The 15,435-nt window shown below is 37.0% G+C and overlaps 1 protein-coding gene across 1 annotated transcript in view; it reads left to right on the forward strand.

The window, feature by feature from the left end:
• PPM1D (protein phosphatase, Mg2+/Mn2+ dependent 1D) overlaps positions 1 to 14,842 on the forward strand; it is a 54,385-nt gene extending 39,543 nt beyond the window's left edge. The window contains exons 4-6 of the mRNA XM_007190267.3: positions 2,233 to 2,423; positions 8,556 to 8,798; positions 13,389 to 14,842. Of these exons, the coding sequence (XP_007190329.2) occupies positions 2,233 to 2,423; positions 8,556 to 8,798; positions 13,389 to 13,946 (992 nt within the window). The 3' untranslated portion in view covers positions 13,947 to 14,842. The remainder of the gene's footprint in view (positions 1 to 2,232; positions 2,424 to 8,555; positions 8,799 to 13,388) is intronic.
• Positions 14,843 to 15,435: the final 593 nt, after the last annotated feature.

Consider the following 15,435-nt stretch of genomic DNA (forward strand, 5'->3'; position numbering starts at 1 on the left):
TGTGTCTTTGTGAGCTGACCTGGATTATAATTAGCTTTTAGTGGTCATATGTGTTCTCTTTTGTTACTCTGAAGGATGAATTGCCCCTTTCAGGAGGCTGATTTAGCAGTGAATTTTGCTATTTCAGAGTGGAGTAATTGATTTGAATTATTCTTTCCTTGGATTCTGAGCATATTTGAATTGGCCAGTATTTCTGATGAGAGGTATGGTGACCTTTAAATAAGGAAAGGAGAGGACAAAGAGCTTCCTCTTGTTTAGCAAAAGTCAGACCTGCTTAACAGTGGCAAAAACAATTTATCCTCTTGTCTGAAAACCTTTTGCTCTTAATTAGGTCTTTTCCCAAAGTATTTCACAACAAACAAAAGAGGCAGAAATTAATGTTTTCTCCTTCTTGTCTCCTCCTTCCTGTTTTTGGGAGCAAAAGAGTTTATATTGTCCTACTTATTTATCTTATGTATCACAAAAGAGTAGATGGTTTCTATAAATTTTTTTTTCTATTTCAGTTTTATTGATCTTTTAGTTGACCCGAGTCGACTAAAGCTTCTTTTATGTTGAACATTTTGAGGTGTATATCTAATGCATCTAAAAAGCAGAAATGTTAGGCATTGTTTTATGTGGAGCTAATCAAGAAGGAAGATAATTATGTAAGAATCTTCTTTTACTGGCTCACTGAAAGGGTGAACTATTGATCTCCAAAGGCTAGTCATATGGTAGGTTAAAAGCATAAAAATGCTCATTTTTATTTCTGAAATTTTCTTCCAAGTGACTGGCACCCATCCTTTCAGTTTTTTGTTTGTTTGTTTTTTATTTTATTTATTTATTTTTGGCTGCGTTGGGTCTTCGTTGCTGCGTGCGGGCTTTCTCTAGTTGTGTCGACGGGCTTCTCATTGCAGTGGCTTCTCTTGTTGTGCAGCACGGGCTCCAGGCGTGCAGGCTTCAGTAGTTGTGGTTCATGGGCTCAGTAGCTGTGGCTTGCGGGCCCTAGAGCGCAGGCTCAGTAGTTGTAGCGCCCGGGCCTAGCTGCTCTGCAGCATGTGGGATCTTCCCGGACCAGGGCTCGAACCCGTGTCCTCTTCATCGGCAGGTGGATTCTTAACTGCTGCACCACCAGGGAAGCCCCATCCTTTCAGTTTTGATGTAGGTATTTTCTTGACCTAGGGGGCTAACAGGAGGTTTTCAGTTAGCCACTAGGACTCTTATTATTTGTAGAGCAAGGTCTCCACATTTTATCTTTTTTTACAGTTATCTTAGTTAATCTTGGCCCTTTGCTCTTCCCCATACATTTTATTTTTTTCTACTTTTAAATATATTTTTTAAAATTTTTATTGGAGTATAGTTGATTTACAATGTTGTGTTAGTTTCTGCTGTACAGCAAAGTGAATCAGTTATACATATATCCACTCTTTTTTAGATTCTTTTCTCACGTAGGTCATTACAGAGTATTGAGTAGAGTTCCCTGTGCTATAGAGTAGGTCCTTCTTATACGTTTTAGAATCAGCTTGTCAAATTCTACAAAAGTCCTTTTGGGATTTTGGATGGAATTACATTGACATTATAGGTTATTTTTGGAAGAATTAACATCTTCATAATGTTGACTCCTCCTATCTTTGATTATAGTTTATTTCCCCATTTATTTAGATAGTCTTTGGAATCTAATTGTATAATCTTGTCCATAAAAGATTTGCACACCTTTTGTTAAATTTCTCAGTACCTGATATTTGGTTCACTGTTGTAAATGGAATTGTTTAAAATTTTACATTTTCTATTTCTTGCTATTATATAGAGATGCAGCTGACTTTTATATATTGGGTTTGTATTTAACAACCTTGCTAAGTGTTCCTGTTCTGATAATTTATCTAATTTCTTTTTGGTTTCCCATGTAGAAATAAAATTATCTTCAAGTAATGATAGTTTTATTTTCTCCGTTCCAATTCACACATATCATTTATTTTTATTATCTTACTGTGTTGAAAAGGATCCCTTGTATAGAATTGGAAGAGAAGTGGTGATAGAAGGCATACTTTCATCAGGTTTATAAGGGAGTTACCTTTTCAAATTTCTAGTTTGCTAAGAAGTTTTTTTTTTTTTTAATCATGAATGGATTTTGAATGTTATCAAATGCTTTTCTGCATCTGTTGAGATGAACATGTAGATTTTCTTCTTTAATCTGTTGATGTGATACTACTAGCTTGCAAATAATACTTCTTGCTTTTTCTGCCTCCTGCTCCCCAGGTGATTTGTGGAGCTATGATTTCTTCAGTGGTGAGTTTGTGGTGTCACCTGAACCAGACACAAGTGTCCATACACTTGATCCCCAGAAGCACAAGTATATTATCTTGGGGAGTGATGGACTTTGGAATATGATTCCACCTCAAGATGCCATCTCAATGTGCCAGGACCAAGAGGAGAAAAAATACTTGACGGTGAGAAGGAACTCAATTCGATATTATTATCTACACATTGTTCTGGTACTTTTGTCAGGGGTCTTGAATATGAACTAAGGATGTTCACCTTGAGTAGATTTTTGCATTTGCCCTGGCTATAGAAGAAAGTAAAATACAGATTTCTGCAGCTTATTAGGGGAACAAGACAGGAAATAGATGAATGAAACTAGATAACAAAACATACAACCACTGACTTCATTATGAGCAGCCCTTGACTTCCTGGCCTATGGAACCCTTACCAATCCTTCTTTTTATAAATTGAGATATAATTCACATTCCATAAAATTTACCTTTTTAAAGTATTCAGGTCAGTGGTTCTTAGGATATTCTCAAAGTTACGTAACTCTCAACACTAATTCCAGAACATTTCATCACTGCCCCCAACAAACCCCATAACCATTAGCAGTCATTCACTATCACCCTTGTTCCCTGGCAACCACTAATTTTTTTTTGTCTCTATGTATTTGCCTGTTTTGCATATTTCATATAAATGAGATCATACAATATGTGGCCTTTTGTGTCTGACTTCTTTCACTTAAGCATAATGTCTTCAAGGTTCATTCATGTTGCTTGTATCAGTACTTTATTCCTCTTTATGGCTGAATAATTTTCCATTGATGGATATATAACATTTTATTTATCCATCCATTCATCAGTCAATGGGTACTTGAGTTGTTTCCACTTTTTGGCTATTTTGAATGACGCTGCTCTTAACATTCATGTACAAGTTTTTGTGTGGACATGTTTTCAGATCTCTCAGGTATCTACATAGGAGTGGAACTCCTGGGTCATGTGGTAACTCTATGTCACCTATATTGTTTTAGTCAATTGCAAACCTAGAAACAACCATCAATGAGAAAATTCTTTTCTTTCCTTCCTGGCTTGCTTAAAAATTGATCTTCATTCTGAGCAATGACAAAGTAAGGAGATTTGGGAAAGTGCAGTGTTATTGAAGGCAAGGAAAGAGAGTGTTTTGGAGTAGTAGCCAGCAATGTCAAATTCTACAAAGAAGTAGAGGCAGATGGATGAAAACAGGGTATTGGGTTTTACATTTAGGACCTTTTATTATTAGTGACCTTCAAGGATGAAGAGTTTCGGTTGAAGTGATGAGGGCATTAGCTAGCAGATTGGAGTGATGATGAAACAGTACTTTGTGAGCCTAGGAAATAGACGTAGAGAGTGTTCAGGAAGACAAGGGAATGTGCCATTGTTAGCTTGAAAAGATAGTGAGGGTTTTGAAAGCAGTTTTATAGTCTTACAAGAAAGATTGACAGAACAAGAGAAATAAGGGATATTGATGGAATGAAGGTCCAGAGCACATCGAAGTAACTGGAATCAGTGGCTCCTTGGAAAAGATGATCTTTTTCTAAGATGGGAGGAATGGTAAAGCTATATTTTGGGGCGATAAGGAGGCAACATGAAAGAACTTGTATTAAATTGTCTCCATTCATTCCCTCAACTAACATGTTAGGCACTAGGTACAAAGGAAGCAAAGATAAATAGAATATGGTCCTTGCTCAGCATTTACCATAGTATTACCGATAGGATATATAGATAGTTATCAGTACCATTTGATTGTGAGTTGTTTAAAGATAAGAGTCATGTATCTATTCAATTTTACAAACTTGGGGCTAGCATGATGCATTTGGACAGTGATGTCAGATGTAAAAGAAAGATTAAATAAAATAAAGACTATTTTGTCTATTGGATTTTGTTTGTTTGTTTGTTTGCCACACCTGCTTGCAGGATCTTAGCTCCCCTACCAGGGATCGAACCTGGGCCCTCGGCTGTGAAAGAGCGGAGTCCTAACTACTGGACTGCCAGGGAATTCCCATGTCTATTGGATTTAGAATTCTTTAATGATGAAAGAGAAAGAGAGAAACATTTCAGTGGCATGATGAGGCCAAAAGCCAGTTTTATTGGGTTGGGAGAACCTATTCATAAACACCTAAGTGTTTTAGAATGAGTATTGAAGGAAGCATTCATCTAACAATATTTAGAACAAGTGTTGAGAACTGAGAGGGAGAAGATAGGAAACTTGTGAGGACTGCATAAGGAAGTTTCATGGATGAGAGTGGTATTTGAGCAGGTCTTATAGGTGGAGTTGAATTTACCAGATAAAGAGATGAAGGGAGGAGAGTGAAGCTTTCCAGGCAAAGGAATAGAATGTGTAAAGTCAGAGAGAAGAGACAAGTACAGCACATTCAGGTTTCACAAGTAACTTGATGTGATTGGAAGACAGGAGGCAAAAAGGCTTTGAATGGTCTGTTATGAAGTTAAGTCTTAATAGTCAAGTAGTGGAGAGTATTGAAAAGCTGCATTTTAGATACGCATTTTAGAAAGCATACTCATGGCAGGGTGGAATAGAGGGCAGATGATAATGGATGTGAGAATTCTATTTATTAGGAGGTGTAGGAAAAACATCTCGCCCCTTACTAAATTAAACTGATGCAAAGTTGGCAATGAAAGAGAATGGGTGTCAGCAGTGAGTGATTGGTGAAGAATCCCTGAGAGAAGGTGAATTTTGATGAATGGAATCATATTTATAAGGTCTGTCTCTGCCTCTGTTCACATGTTGATTCCTATTGACAGTATCTGATTTGATTTTAGTTTTATTAATTAATTAATTAATTAATGGCTCCCTTGGGTCTTTGTTGCTGCGCGCGGGCTTTCTCTAGTTGCAGTGAGTGGGGGCTACTCTTCATTGTGGTGCACGGGCTTCTCATTGCGGTGGCTTCTCTTGTTGCAGAGCACAGGCTCTAGGCATGAGGGCTTCAGTAGTTGTGGCATGTGGGCTCAGTAGTTGTGTCTCGTGGGCTCTAGAGCGCAAGCTCAGTAGTTGTTGGCGCATGGGCATAGTTGCTCCATGGCATGTGGGATCTTCCCGGACCAGGGCTCAAACCCGTGTCCCCTGCATTGACAGGCGGATTCTTAACCACTTCACCACCAGGGAAGTCCTGATTTTAATTTTTTAAAAAATATTTATTTATTTATTTATTTATTTATTTGGCTGCACCCGGTCTTAGTTGTGGCACTCAGGATCTTTTTTTTTTTCTTTTTTTTCTTTTTTTTTTATTTATTTATTTATTTATTTATTTATTTATGGCTGTGTTGGGTCTTCGTTTCTGTGCGAGGGCTTTCTCTAGTTGCAGCGAGTGGGGGCCACTCTTCATCGCGGTGCGCGGGCCTCTCACTGTCACGGCCTCTCTTGTTGTGGAGCACAGGCTCCAGACGCGCAGGCTCAGTAGTTGTGGCTCACGGGCCCAGTTGCTCTGCGGCATGTGGGATCTTCCCAGACCAGGGCTCGAACCCGTGTCCCCTGCATTGGCAGGCAGATTCTCAACCACTGCGCCACCAGGGAAGCCCGGCACTCAGGATCTTTAGTTGCAGCTTGTGGGATCTAGTTCCCTGACCAGGGATAGAACCCCGGCCCCCTGCATTGGGAGTGCAGAGTTTTAACCACTGGACCACCAGGGAAGTCGCTGATTTGATTTTTATTAATGGATCTATTAGGCTTCCTCTTTGGAAGCTGCTGTTATGTTCCAAATGAAAATTTTTGCAAGTTTGATCTAAAGCAGCAATGGATTAAAGAAAAAAAAAACATATGCACATGCAAGCAAAAAAGAAATATGGGACTCCCCTGGTGGCGCAGTGGTTAAGAGTCCGTCTGTCAATGCAGGGGACACGGGTTTGAGCCCTGGTCCCGGAAGATCCCACATGCCGCGGAGCAACTAAGCCCATGCACCACAACTACTGAGCCTGAGCTCTAGAGCCCGTGAGCCACAACTACTGAGCCCATGTGCCACAACTACTGAAGCCCACGCACCTATAACCCGTGCTCCACAACAAAAGAAGCCACCGCAATGAGCAGCCCACGCACTGCAATGAAGAGTAGCCCCCGCTCGCTGCAACTAGAGAAAGCCCGCACACAGCAATGGAGACCCAACACAGCCATAAATAAATAAGTAAATAAGTAAGTAAATAGAAATGTAGACGTTAAAAAAAATACATAAGTGGTAGAACTGACAGAACTTGGGTTTTAAGGAGGGAGAATATTATGACACCCAAATTTCTTAGTGGTGGCTGGAAGCTGTTATCAAGAAGAAACACATTATTTTGGGGGGAGGGAGGGATAATTCATATAGGCGTGTTGAATAGGACGTGCCTTTGGTTCATCTAGATAGATATTTTCAGTAGGCAGTTACTGAAAGGCAATGCCTGGAAATGCTAACTTCAGTGTTAACGGGAGTTAAAGCTGTGACAATTTATGACATCACCTCATGAGACAGTAGGGTGGAAGAAAAGGACACAGTATTAAGGGCGGCCCAAGTCAACAGAATCCGTGAGCTGAGGGAAAATGCAAGTAAGGTAGTAGAAATGGCTTATGTAGATTTCTTTTTTATGGAGCTTTGCTGGGAGGGAAACAGGCACACTGAAAAAGTGAAAGGTAAAGGAGTCCTTCAGTGAGTTCTCAGTGAGCTAGTATTTGGAGAGTGGTGCAACATGTACACTGGGGAACGTAATAGATTCATGAATTACAGCTTAATGCTGCCTTTCATCAATTGTGAAGTGCATATTTTTTCATATTAGAAAGGGGGGGAAAAAGCAATGTTTAAAAACATCTTTACAAAGTGGTACTTTCCTTGCGAATGAAAGGATGGCTTAATATTAAGATTTTAAAGCAGCTGAGAGGAGTTTTTTGCAGTTTGCCATCATTAATGTGTTGGAATACTGTAATATGACCAAGATCAGGCAATCCCAAATAAAAATGATTCCCTGTTTCCCAAGGAAAGAATGAAAAAAGCCCAGTTCTTTATCCAGTTTCAATATATAAACTTGAGGCATATAGCTGACAGTTAAATGACATATATGTTATATATTTTTTAATAAAGTGCTTATAGTACGGCAGTACATTATATATACATTATAGTACATTAATATTTTGTACTTATAATACATTAATATATGTATTTTAAAAATTAGGGTATAGTTGTTTTACAATGTTGTGTTAGTTTCTCCTGTACAATGAAGTGAGTCAGCTATATGTATACATATATCCCCTCCCTCTTGGACCTTCCCCCCACCCCACAATCCTGTCCATCTAGGTCACTACAGAGCACCGAGCTGAGCTCCCTGTGACATTAATATATTTTATTACATTACATAAAGTAACATATTAATTAAAAATTTTTTCCCCTTATAGTTCATGACACATTTCTTTTTCAAACATTTCCACTCATTTTCATTATTCAGTTATTTCTAGAGGTATTTTTTAAGATAAGTAGTTCTTTTCTGGAGCACATCATTTTCTTTTCTGTTCTTTGAAACTTAGCAGTTATTAAATCCATGTATGATGCTGTAAGTTTTATTCCAAGCCACATTTATTTGTATAACACAAGTTCATTTAATTTTTTTTGTTTTGTTTTTTACTCTTTCTGTTTGTATGTATTTGATCTCTATACTATAACCACTTATTGTATTGCTTTTTTCTTCATATGAGTGACATTAGCCATTTATATATCTATAAATGGCTATGTGTGTATGTATCTATGTATGTATATATATGTCAATATATACATATATCTATGTATGTATATATATATGTCAATATGTATACATATATTTAATGACCATTTTTATTTCCTTGTCTCTGAATTTTTTCATATCCTTTGACAGTTTTTATGTTGGGATTGTCTTTGATTTGCAGAAGCTCTTATTTTAGGAGGAAATTGGCCCTTTGCAATGAGTTTTTTTTGCCATGTGTGATTATTTCATTTGTGAATTGTTTATCTATAATAACTTGATGTTTACTTCCTCTTTTTAGATAACTTCTGTATAACTTTTCCTAAGTAAGTTTACAATGAAGACCAAGTTTCTTGCTACCAAAAAGATAAAAATACAGGTGAAACTTAACCACAGGATAAGACCTTGTCTTAGTATTTTTTTAAATTTAGAGCAATACTGTTTTAGCATAGTTATGGGTTTGTGGATAAAGTTTGAAATTTTAATTATTTATGTAGACCATGTTGAACATGTGATTTTTCATTTGCTACAGGTGTCGTGGCAACAAGGTCTGAGTTGTTATCTTCCTTCTTATTCTTTTAAATACAGGGTGAGCATGGACAGTCTTGTGCCAAAATGCTTGTGAATCGAGCTCTAGGCCGCTGGAGGCAGCGTATGCTTCGAGCAGATAATACTAGTGCCATAGTAATCTGCATCTCTCCAGGAGTGGGCACTCAGGGAGATTTCACCAATGAAGACGAGCTCTATCTGAACCTGACTGATAGCCCTTCCTATAATAGTCAAGAAACCTGCGTGATGACTCCTTCTCCGTGTTCTACACCACCAGTCAAGGTACACAGTTCTCTAGTATTTAAGTTGTAATAGAATTTCTCTGGTTAGTATTACCTGAAAACAGTTTTCAGATTCTTTATATAATAGAATTTTGGATTTAAGCTACAGTCAAGAAAGTGATAGATCTTTGTAATGTAACTTACTGTCAGTAGGCCATCTGCACATAGGTACTATACTGAATGCCAGCTGTATGTAGAGCACCTAATAGAAAAGTGATTAGATATGCCCCCTGAAGAATATTAACCATATTAATATTTGGAACTTACTGATTCCCTTCTGATAGTATGAAAGTTTTTAAGCATTTTTTGTGATGCACTTCCATATGTGGTATTTCATTTGAACCTCATAACCCTGAAAGCTAAATAGTGCAGATGTTATTCCATTTTATAGATAATATGACTGAGATATTGAGCAGTTTGAATAAGATCATACAGAATCAAGACTGAACTGGACCTTAGGATATCAGACTTTAGAACTGGTTATCTAGTAACATGGATAAGAAACATCATTCCTATTTCTTATCCATATTAATATTGAATGAATTTAAGATGTGCTGTGAAATAAACAAGTTTAAATGCTACTGTATTTCCCTTTTTCTGATTTCGTCCCAATTTTTTCCTGCTAATAATTAGTAATATCGATAACTTTTGATATACCTGGCCTTCTGAGAATGTGCTTTCAGAAGAATGACCATTAAAATGGGAAACACAGTGGAATTTTATGTTGTGTATTCAGGCAGTTTTTTAAGATGTTCAAAGCTACACAGTACAAAGAATTTATTTAATTTTGGGTATTGTGATCCTATATGGAGTACGTGGAAGTTTACTATTACCGCTTTCCTATCTTTTACTTCACTATATATATGGCAACTTAATTTTCCTTACATGGACTCTTCATTTAGAAATTGACAAATTAATATTTTATGCTTATTTTCTTAAAAGAATTTCTTGTCAAAGCTTTCTTTGCTTTGAAAACTCTTGAATAATAATGCAGATTGAAATCTTTTAAAGTCTCTTCATTCTCTTTTGAGTGTTATGAAGGAGCTTATGTTCATTTGAGAATTCGCTGGTTTCTGTATTTGAATGTATTCATTACTTTCGTGTTTCCTAATGTGTTTGTATTTGAATAACTGAACTTTAGGCAGTACAGAGAAGGAGGCCTTAAGGTGGAGGTAAGGATGAGGGGATAGAAGATACTGTGATAGGAATAAATACTCTTAATATTGATCTCAAAACTTATTGCCGTCTGTGGATTGGCATTAGTAAAATTGTACATAAATTGCACCTAGAAATAATTTTTAAAACATATTTCAAAATTCTGAAAAATAATGATCTAACAATTTTACTAAAGTAAAGCTTAGGAGATTTATGTATACACTGACTTATATGTAGGCGTGGTTGTTTGTTAACCATCTGGCCCCACCTAAATATGAAAGAATATTTAGAGCCATTCAGGACAATCAGTATTGTTGGCTCTGCCCTAACAAGTAAATAAAGACAAACCTCTGCCCCAAAGATTGTGTTTTGTTTTGTTTATCTTAACCATGGCTACTCACAAGTATCTCTGATGTATTTCATTGTTACAATAATCCTATGTTTAGTAACATCTAGATATAAATGACATTTTGGTTGATTTTGAATGGTTTTTAAGACCTACCCACATTTAGACTAGGCACTTGAGACTAGGTTATCTCTCTATAGACATGTGAACTTCTGTTTGAATCGTAAGCTAAATCGGTAGTCAAATCTTTGTTTTCGGACAGATATAGTAGAAATACTTCTGTTTGTGATATATTACTGTGGCACAGATTTCTTTATCCTTTCTTTAGGGCAAAACTAAATTTAGCTGTTTTTTAAATAAGCCAAGAGCTATAGGAAGGAGGAATGAGGAAAAGAGTTCTTCCAGAGGATTAACACTTAGTTTCAGTTGTGTTCTAGGCACAATTTGTAATTAGTTGTTTACTGTTGGATTGTAAAATATATGGAGCTCTCAAGAAAGCCGATCTCTGAAGTAGTGAAACTTTTAAAGTGTGAGTTTTTAGGACGTAACCTGTCAATATCACAAGTGTTTTATGAGCAGGTAAGAAGGCTTAGCAATACAGTAGTAATTAATCTGGGATGAGTCTAAGAAGTCTAGGCAGTTGCCTGAGCTAACAGATGCAATGTATTCCCACAGAATGCCAATAAAAAGAGAAGGAAAAGCTCAAGGAGAAAGTGGGGGAAGAAAAGCCGTGCACCTGTGGTATCAGAATAATAATTTGTGAATTTAAAAAGACACAGCACAACAGAAATTACAATAAATTGTGTTAACTCTGACATCATCCCATTGTTTTTCTTTTGTAAAGGAATTCCATCTAATGTCTAGCATTGTTGCATAAACTAGAGCAATATGTTCTATTTCTGTAAGTGGCTTGATTAGTACCTTTCTTCTTGTGCCTAAATTAGTGATGTGCTTGTTTGGTAGTAGGAAGCCTTGTGTCTACAGAATTTATCTGCTGCCTGGTCTTGTTGCAAATCCTTTTTCTATATTAAACCAAGGTGAACTTTTAGTCAAAAATTACTAATGACTAGATATAGTTTTCTGTGGTCAGTCAGAACATGCTTGTGATCAGGGTAGTAGGCATTGGAATCAACCTAATGTAGAGGGGATAAATTCACAGACAAGTTGTTGTTGATATTATTGAAAGCCAGATGTAAATATTCTAGAACAGAGACTGTCCTGTTATCCGTTCTCAACACTGGTATTTTGAAATAAGGTTGCTGCCCAACATCTAGTCAGTGTTAAAACAGATAAGAATTGGGCTTTCAGTAAACCATGTAGTGTAAAATAAATAAATGAGCCAATGACCCCAGAAAGGAAGAATATATTCTTAGTTTAAAAAAAAAAAAAAAAAAAAGGTAGCAGCATTCTATTTGGGGCAGTACCAAATTAGGAACTTTAGGGTTTCTCATCTCTAGCCTCCATTGGACCTAAAGTTAATTTTTTTTTTCAGTAAAGCATGTTCATGTTACATGGTTAAATTGAAATGCTTTTGATTGCTTCAATTTCCCTTTTTCTTTTTAATTCTAGAAACGTTGAAGGGAACATTAGTTTTATAAATATGCTTTTTTATAGAGCACTTTCTCGAAGGGCGTTTATTCCTAGGGGATTTTATATCAGAGGGCGACCAGATAATATGTCTTTGTTTACCATTCTACAAAATGGTTTACTTGGGCTCTTCAGAATATATTACTATTTTAATAAATTTGATTTGATTGAGAGAGGAAATGATTGAGGGAAATGTTACACACTTGGGCAAGAGATAGTATTTATGCTTAAAATTTATACTTGAGGGCTTCCCTGGTGGCGCAGTGGTTGAGAATCTGCCTGCCAATGCAGGGGACACGGGTTCGAGCCCTGGTCTGGGAAGATCCCACATGCCGCGGAGCAACTAGGCCCGTGAGCCACAACTACTGAGCGTGCGCGTCTGGAGCCTGTGCTCCGCAACAAGAGAGGCCGCGACGGTGAGAGGCCTGCGCACCGCGATGAAGAGTGGCCCCCGCTTGCCGCAACTAGAGAAAGCCCTCGCACAGAAACGAAGACCCAACACAGCCAAAAATAAATAAATAAACAAATGTGGGGTTTAAAAAAAAAAAAACAGAAAGAAAGAATGAAATTTATAAAAAAAAAAAATTTATACTTGAGAAAGTATTAAAACAATGATTTTCTAAAATATTATACTGGAAGATTTGTATTTGATAGGAAGAATGTTCTTATCTCTCTGGAGATGGGAGGATATTCTGAATACATATAGATCTGAGGCACTACACCTAAAGGAGTGGTGCATAGCTGAACCTCCTGTGAAGCTTTTTAAAAAGCAATACCTGAAAGTTTCCATATGATTTTCACTTATATCTTTTTTAAAAAATAAATTTATTTTATTTATTTACTTTTGGCTGTGTTGGGTCTTCGTTGCTGTGCACAGGCTTTCTCTAGTTGTGGCGAGCGGGGGCTACTCTTTGTTGTGGTGCGCGGGCTTCTGATTTGTGGTGGCTTCTCTTGTTGCAGAGCACGGGCTCTAGGCGTGCAGGCTTCAGTAGTTGTGGCACGTGGGCTCAGTGGTTGTGGCTTGCGGGCTCTAGAGCACAGGCTCAGTAGTTGTGGCTCATGGGCTTAGTTGCTCCGTGGCAACTAAGATGTGGGATCTTCCCGGACCAGGGCTCGAACCCGTGTCCCCTTCATTGGCAGGCGGATTCTTAACCACTGTGCCACCAGGGAAGCCCTCACTTATATCTTTGAAAGTTGCCCCAGCCATACTCAGTACATTCCCATGTGTCCTGTTTTCTCAAATAACGGAACAGCATCTAGTGTTTGGGAGATGGGTGCAAAGCAACAATCTGAATTTCCATTATGACAGAGTTGCTTTAATGTTGCACTTCACATTTTCCACACTACTGAATATTCAGAAATTAAAATATAGAAAGTAGGAAATAAACCCCCCAAATAAACAAATTTGTCACTTATTCTAATGAAATCTTTTCATTTCCCCAATGGTTAAGCTGAATTCTAGGATAAATTAGTTCTTACTTGGTTTACCTTCTTGTTTTTCAGTCACTGGAGGAGGACCCATGGCCAAGGCTGAACTCTAAGGACCACATACCTGCCCTTGTTCGTAGTAATGCCTTCTCAGAGAATTATTTAGAAGTCCCAGCTGAGATAGCTCGAGGGAATGTCCAGGCTGCAGTCATATCCTCAAAAGATCCAGAGCCACTTGAAGAAAATTGCACTAAAGCCCTGACTTTAAGGATACATGATTCTTTGAATAATAGCCTGTCAGTTGGCCTTGTGCCTACCAATTCAACAAACACCATCGTGGACCAAAAAAATTTAAAGATGTCGATCCCAGGTCAAATGAAAGCTCAAGAAGTTGAAAGAACCCCTCCAACAAACTTCAAAAGGACATTAGAAGAATCCAACTCTGGCCCTCTTGTGAAGAAGCATAGACGAAATGGTTTAAGTCGAAGTAGCGGTGCTCAGCCTGCAAGCCTCCCCACAAACTCACAGCGAAAGAACTCTGTTAAACTTACCATGCGACGCAGACTTAGGGGCCAGAAGAAAATTGGAAATCCTTTACTTCACCAGCACAGAAAAACTGTTTGTGTTTGCTGAAATATATCTGGAATTTTTTTTTTTCCAAACTTCTAAGAGGGCTTTTTGAATTTGGTGCCGAAGTTGAACTTTTTTTAAGGGGACAAAATAAAAATAGTATACAGTTTGACTTTTTGGAATTCAACCGTTTTAACCTGGCCTTGTACTTGCTTGTATTATAAATGTGAATTTTGTAGATGTTAGGGTTATAAGTTGCTATAAAATGTGTGTAAATTTGTATCCTTCACACAAACTCAGTCTCTTACTCTGATACACAGTAAATGTAACAACAGGGCTAAAGGTTTAAAAAAAAAATCAAAAGAATCTATTAGATTTTAGAAATACATTTAAACTTTTAAAAATGCTTATTAAGAAATTTGTATAAGTCACTTGTGATGAAAACTACACAACTTTTTAAAGTAAATTATGAAGCAAACTGGAAAAGTGATGTATTTTCATAGTGACCTGTGTTCCACTTAATGTTTCTTAGAGACAACTAGTGTTTTAAAAATTATTCTTTATTTCTGATTTCATAATTCAGAACTAAATTTTTCATAGAAGCAGAAGTGTTGAGCCATGCAAAAGTAGCTGGGTTTTAGTCTCCTTGTCCTAATTAAAATACTATGCAGTATCTATTTCATTCAGTAGCATTTTTTCTAAACATTAATCATCAGATTTGCTCACCAAATCTTTGAAGTAGAAGGAGGTAGGTTTGCCTAAAAAGATGTCCTTCTCAATCATCCCAGACATTCAGTGGCATTAGTAGGTCTTAAAAGTAGTTATATCCTCTTCTAGTGTTTGCATAAAATATGTGAAGTTTTTCTTGCTATGTCAATAACGGATGGTGCTGCTAATTCCCAACATTTCTTAAATTATTTTATATATCCGATGGTTTTCATTGATTATATGGACATGTTTGTTCATCTAATAAAATCAGTGAACTGTTACTGATGTTGCTGGATTTTTGTTATTGGTTTGTTTTAATGGTATATATTAACTTTTTGTTAGGCCATGATCAAGCTTTAGAGTAACAACTTAAAATACATGTAATGTTCATCTTTGCACTCTTGACTTTTTAATTTTAACTTAGAGTACATCAAGTCAGGCTAAATATACAATAATAAGTATATGGTTAGATCAGTTATGGCTTATAAGAGTTTGATGAAATATTACATAGCAATTAAAAATGAATAAAACTATTATTTGGTAATATAAGAAAAAACTAAAAGGAACTAATACCAAAATACTAAGAGTATGTTGTTTTGGTGTGATAAATTGTTCTACAAAGAGAAATTTTTTAAATTTATTAATTTAGAACAGGACTCTAAATGAGACATTGAAGAGTTAATCCATGCATTCAACATTGACCATGCACCTACAGTATGCTAGGAACTGTGCAATTGGAAGCACACCAGTTTTCCATAAGAGGATTAATTGAGGGCTTCCCTGGTGGCACAGTGGTTAAGAATCCGCCTGCCGGTGCAGGGGACATGGGTTCAAGCCTTGGTCT

Source organism: Balaenoptera acutorostrata, chromosome 20 (assembly GCF_949987535.1).
Source record: "Balaenoptera acutorostrata chromosome 20, mBalAcu1.1, whole genome shotgun sequence".
Lineage (NCBI taxonomy): Eukaryota > Metazoa > Chordata > Mammalia > Artiodactyla > Balaenopteridae > Balaenoptera > Balaenoptera acutorostrata.